Genomic DNA, 6,389 nt, shown 5'->3' on the forward strand with positions numbered 1-6,389 from the left:
GCAAAAACTGACTTCTCCATCTGAGAATATCGGAGCTCCAGTCCTTGTAAGGCATGACTGACATAGTATACGGGCTGCTGTAGTCCTTCCTTATCTATCTAGCATAGCACCGCGCTCACCGCCCGGTCGGATACAACCAAGTATACATCCAAATATTCGCCAAGCTCAGGCTTGGCCAGAATGATCGGGGACATCAACTACTCCTTCAGTTTGTTGAATGCCGAGTGACAGTCATCATCCCAAACGAAGCCACTGACCTTTCTCAAAACCTTGAAGATGGGTAATGCTCGCTCAGCCAACTTGGAGAGAAAATGGCTTAAGGCCGCGAGTCATCCAGTCAGTTGTTGAACTTCCCAAACGGTAGAGGGTGTTTGCATGTCGAGAATAGCCTTAACCTTTGCAGGGTTGGGCTCAATTCCGCGCTTAGTCATCACAAACCCCAAAAATTTTCCCATTTGGACAGCAAATATGCACTTATTCGGGTTCAAACGAAGCCGATATGTGCGCATGATCTCGAAGCACTAGCGAAGATCCCGGGCGTGGTTCGGTCGGTTTCGACTTTTGACCAGCATGTCATTGATGTATGCTTCCATGGTATGGCCTAGCAATTTCTCAAACAAGGTATTAACCGTCCATTGATAAGTCGCCCCGGCATTTCGTAACCCAAAGGGCATAACCCTATCACAATATAAGCTATCCGGCTTGATGAAGGATGTTTTGCTCTCATCCTCCTGGGCCATCATAACCTGATGATAGCTTTTGAAGGCGTCCATGAAGCTCATCAACTCAGCTCCGATCGTCACATCGACCATCTGATGTATACTGAGTAGAGGATATGGGTCTAACGGGCAGGCTTTATTCAGATCAGTGAAGTCAATACACATCTGCCATGACGGTGGCATAGGAACTAATACTATGTTTGCCACCCAATCCGGACAAATGGCAGGCCGAATATGACTGATCGATGCCATTTTCTTTACCTCTTCTCGGATAAACTCTCGACGATCGGTTGAGAGATGACGGGTCTTCTGTTTTACAGGTTTGGCATCCAGGTTAACAGCCAAATGATGGCAAACAATGGCTCGGTCAATGCCCGTCATGTCCTCCGATCCCCAGGCAAAGATATCTGCGAATTCACGAAGTACTAACAAAATCTCGTTCCGCAATTCAGGGGTTAAGGATCTTTCGATCTTAATTTTTCAATCGAGCTGGTCCTCACGGAGCAGGACTTCTTCCACTTCTTCACACGGCCCGGGCTGCTCCTTGCGTCTTTCGTTGGTATCCTTGGCGATGGTATTGACCTGTGAGGTCCCGGTGTCTCGCATATTCAACGCCCTAGAGTAGCACTTCCGAGCGGTCTGAACGTCTCCCCGGAGGACTCCTACCCCGGCGGGGATAGGAAACTTCATGCAAAGGTGCGGCACAGAGATAATTCCTCAAATTCTCATAATGGCCGGACGACCCAAAATCGCATTGTGTACACATCGCAGATCCACCACTACAAATTCTATCATCGTCTTGACCGTTCGGGGTGGAGTCCCGATTTCCATCGGCAAGCTTATCTTTCCTTCCGCGTGTATTGTATCTCCGGTGAATCCTGATAGAGGAGTAGCGATCGGAGTCAATTCAACCGGGTCCAGGTTAAGCTTCTGAATAACGTCCAAGTAAAGGACATTAACGCTACTGCTGGTATTGACCATCACCCTTTGAACATCAACTCCCATAATGTCAATGGTGAAAACTAGGGCCTCTATCCCTTGATCCATGTTTTCAAGCTGATCTTCTAATGTGAATGTGATTGGTTCTGTTTTCTGCCTCTTCCCAGTTTCTCGGGACTCAACAATTCCGACCGGCAGGCGCTCCCCCGATCGGGCGCTATCTTCTATCCCACCAAAGATCACATGAATAACCTGCTTTGACGGTGGAGCGGGATCATGGTCAGGGCCTTTATCTTTCGCCACTTGATCAGACTTCTTGGATGACTTCCTCCATGAAAACTACCTGCCTTCATCTTTCTTTTTCCACCAACCGATCCAGTTTCCCAACCTACAATAAATCTTCTAGCAATTGCTTCAGAGTTGCGCATTCCTCAGTGTCATATCCTTTGGATCAGTGATACGCGCAATGTTTTGACCTGTCTCAACCATCCCTCAATGGTTCGGGGAGGCGAATTAAATTGCACGATTGAGCATACCGAAGGGCCTCCGCAGCAGAACAATTCAAGGGATTAAAATCAACATGACGGCCACGACCTCTACCCAACTGATCAGAGTGGTGATTTTCGGGTCGTCCTGATGGCTTCTGGCTAGGGCCAACCTCTTGCGATTGTTTGGCCGCATTCGCCTCTCCAGCGTTGGCATAATTGGTCACTCGGCGAATGGCCTCTTTATATGTCGAGGGTGGGTGCAAGATAAAATCTTGATACAGGCCTCCAGCCCAAAGGGAGGAATGTAACATATGAATCGCCGTGAGGTCGTCCATAGGCTCAACTTCTCCAATGGCACTACTCCACTTGATCAAAAAATTCGTCAATGTTTCTCCCTCCAATGGCTTCGCCTTCTCCAAAAAACATAAAATTCTTCCAGATGGTCTTGGAAGTAACAAACCTTCGAACGAACTTGGTGGCCAAACTGGCGAAACACGTGATGGAGCCGGGTTCCAATGACTTGAACCACTCGGCGGCCCGTCCAGTCAATGTGGAGTAAAATGCACGGCACATAACCGCGTGCTTCACTCCCATCATCAACATATTGCCATAATAAGAGTTGACATGAACCTCCGGATCGATCTTCCTGTCATAATCTTTGGCACCAGGGATGCGCAAATCATGAGGGTACGACTGAGCCATGATGTCAGCTATGAACGGTGTTCGCAACAACGGAGTGGCAACTTCTGTCGGGCCCGACCCATGTTCCTGTTGTCACCGATTAAACTCTTCCCGAACCTGATCTAACAATCCCTGCGCTTCAGTCTACACTGTGTTCCGAGCAACCTCTCGGGCTCTTCGGTGTCGAGGTGCTCGAGAAGCACCGGCCTCAGAGGAATCTCCGTGATTGACCGTTCTCATGGGTGAATCAACCGACCTTCGATCGTCGTCCTGGGGTCCTAAGCGCTGATGCATTTGCGGCCGAAGTCTTTCAAAGGCACTAGCCTGCTGTACCTGTGGCTCTGGTTCATCCATTCGAGGCGCCTGTGGCCCATGTTGTTGTCGCGGCTCCTCCCGAGTACCAGCCCCCTGCGACCCCAACCTTGAGCGAGCCGGGCGACGAGCCTGTTGTCCAGGCTGGAGCTTTGACTCGGTCTATAAACCAGTAGACTATTGAGGAGCCAGGGCCGAAGCCGTGTATGTTGGGCCAAAAGGAGGCGGTGGGTACATGCCTGGAAATTGAGGGTAAGGTCCCGGTGGACAATGGACTGGTGTACTGGGCCAGAATCCCTAGGTCGTGCTAGGTGTCGGTTGCGGTAATCCTGGATAATGGAACGGTTGACCCAGAGTTTGTTGAGCATGGTGAATGAAATTGATCAGGTCAGGGGTTTCTTGTCGACCTGGAGAAAGATTGAGATCGACAGGTGGCCCGCGTTGGGTGTGATGATCAGAGGAGCTAATCTCGCCCTCTTCTTGATTATACATGAATGGATACATATACGGAGACTGAATTGCGTCGATCGTGACTTGTAGTGTCGGTCCCTACAGACGGCGCAAAAATGATAGTACTAATACACAGATCAGTAGGTCGACCTATCTCTAAGTGCGACCGAGTGGTGGTCGGGAAGCTCTCAAGGGTCTCCTCTTTTCTGTCCAAAAGTCCCCCCTGCTATTGTGACTACCGCTACTTATAGGCACGAAGGGGGAACAAAAACCCAGGCTGTCGGCATGATAACTACGTTGCACATACATGTCCTTAGCTAAGAACTGTTCTTCTGGCATCCGCTACTATCGACACGTGGATTGGCGTAAAACAGATATGCACAGCAGAAGAAGAGTAATCGGTTGGATGCAAGCGGTCGGTCGGTCGAGCAAACAGAGCCGATCGGGAGAAGGCCAACGGTTCGAACATGATGGACTAGCGGTGAACCACACAGGATTTCGGTCGGTGAGTGGAACTGAGCGGGTCGGACGTATATCCTATCAATATTATTTATTTACTACATCGGTACTTATACGACACTTAGTAAACTTCTGTATATGTGTAAAGAAATTGTTGTAATATCTATTTTCTATTAGTGACGATCCCCATAATAGCTTGATGGACTTGTAGCACATACATCTCCAAATCCATACCATCCACCTACAAGTCCTTCAATTACTTTAGAGCCCCCTAACCGTACCCCAATCGCCTCCACCTCGTTTGGTTGATACACCCCCGGGCCTTCCCACTAAACGCACTTGGTCATAACCAACTCACTCAAAGCATTACTAAGAATTCAACCAAACCCCATTTCTTTTATTCCCAGAATTGATAGTTGCATCTACATTCAACTTTAGTCTCCCAACATCCGATTTCTTCCAACCAAGGGATTCGAAAATTTTAGGAAATTAATCCCATCCAAACGAACAAAAAAGAATTTGCACACATTTAATGCGCGTTCGCACACACTTAATCTAATCTAGACCATTACAAAATATTAGATGGATGTGATGTGTTCTCACGTTCTCACCTAAGCACATGTTCTCATATGGTCTTAAATATATATATATATATATATATATATATATATATATATATATATATATATATATATATATATATATATGGTTGAGTTCACATGAGGACTACAATATATAGAGGACTGTGCGGACTGATTATGGACACACAACAAATTAGTATCATGCACACAATTTAATACACAATGGCACGCAAGAATACATGTAAACATCAAGTTTCGAAGCCAGGCTCTATTAATTAACAAACATATGCACATGACATACAAACTGTGGCACACGACTATATTAGGCTAGGCACACGACTACGCCAGTCCGCACAGTCCTCTATAATATAGTGGTCCTCATTTGAACTTAACTATATATATATATATATATATATATATATATATATATATATATATATATATATATATATATATATATATATATATATATATATATATATAATCTAGTTCCCGTGCGGTTGTGCGATTAAATCTGAGCCATTGATCTTATCTAAACCAACGTCCTAGATTAACAATGATTAAAAAAACGCGGTGGCAATTTGGTCTTTTTGCATCTTGGTCAAATTTAAGGTGCGTGGTTTTCCTTCTTAAGGTGTATGGTTTTTGTACTGTGTGGCTTAAGGTGCGTCAATTGTTAACAACTTAAGTGCGTCGATCTAAAGCTTTAGGTGTCTGGTTTTCCTTCTTAAGGAGTGTGGTTTGTGTGCTTAAGGTGCGTCAGTTGTTTAAACTTAAGGTACTTCCAAGTTTTCCTAACTCCATTTTAATTTAACTCAAATGGGTCTACTTTATATTATCCATATTGAGGGTACAAGATAATATATTAATTTCTTATTCTCCCTCCAAAGAACTTGAATATATTTTGACCCGACCCGACCCAAATCAAAAGTAGACCTCACATATATTTATACCACAAAATAGTCAATCATAATTGTCATTTTAACTAAAATTTTCAACAGTTCTATGATTAATGATTATTAAAGTAATGTTTTTAAATATGATAAATGATTGAGTATAATTATGATAACATTTAATATATAATAACGGGAGTTTAACAATGTAAGAGCAAGTTTTTCAGATAAAATAATAATAATACAATATTTAGTGTAATGTACAACTCAATAAGTATAAAAATAGGGACATATATAAATCAAGAGTACTAACATGGATCCACTCTTATAATTTTTTTAGAGTCAATTCCAGCAAAGGTCCTCTGAGTATAGTGATTTTCCACAATTGGTTCTCGTCTTTTAATTTGGACAAATTTAACACTTGACTATCAAAATCTTTCCAAGGTTGGTCCTTTCGTCACATGGTTGTTATTTGGATGTCAAAATAAGAGGTAAAACCGTCATTTCATCTGCTAATTGTCTTTTCTTCCTCATTCCCCTCTCTATACGCAAACACCTTCGATCATCATCTCCGAATCTCAAATTCCCAAACAAACTAACCCTAATCATAGCTGATGCCGAGAGTAATCTCAACAATATCATCGTCATTATCTTCCTCCGAGCATTTCACTTTCATATGAAACATACCATCTCGATTTTCTCAAACCAACCTTAAGAATGGCGGTTCTCTCTCTTAAAACTAGGGTTCTTTCTTGCATTGGAATCTCATTTGCTTTGTTTTGCTGATAATTAAGGTTTATGCTTTATGTAATTGTCTTAATTGCAGTTCTAGAATGGCATTGAACGTGATCGGTGGGGGATTTTTAG

General features: G+C 43.9%; 1 protein-coding gene across 1 annotated transcript; it reads right to left on the reverse strand.

The window, feature by feature from the left end:
* Nucleotides 1–521: 521 nt before the first annotated feature.
* LOC109183658 lies at nt 522–2,086 on the reverse strand. The gene is made up of 4 exons (XM_019333714.1): nt 2,002–2,086; nt 1,524–1,882; nt 1,220–1,403; nt 522–1,126 (listed from the first exon to the last, which is right to left on the reverse strand). Exons 1-4 carry the CDS (start codon nt 2,084–2,086, stop codon nt 522–524), a joined length of 1,233 nt encoding a protein of 410 aa, XP_019189259.1.
* Nucleotides 2,087–6,389: the final 4,303 nt, after the last annotated feature.

The sequence above is a fragment of the Ipomoea nil genome, unplaced genomic scaffold, assembly GCF_001879475.1.
Source record: "Ipomoea nil cultivar Tokyo-kokei standard unplaced genomic scaffold, Asagao_1.1 scaffold1149, whole genome shotgun sequence".
Taxonomy (NCBI): Eukaryota; Viridiplantae; Streptophyta; class Magnoliopsida; order Solanales; family Convolvulaceae; genus Ipomoea; species Ipomoea nil.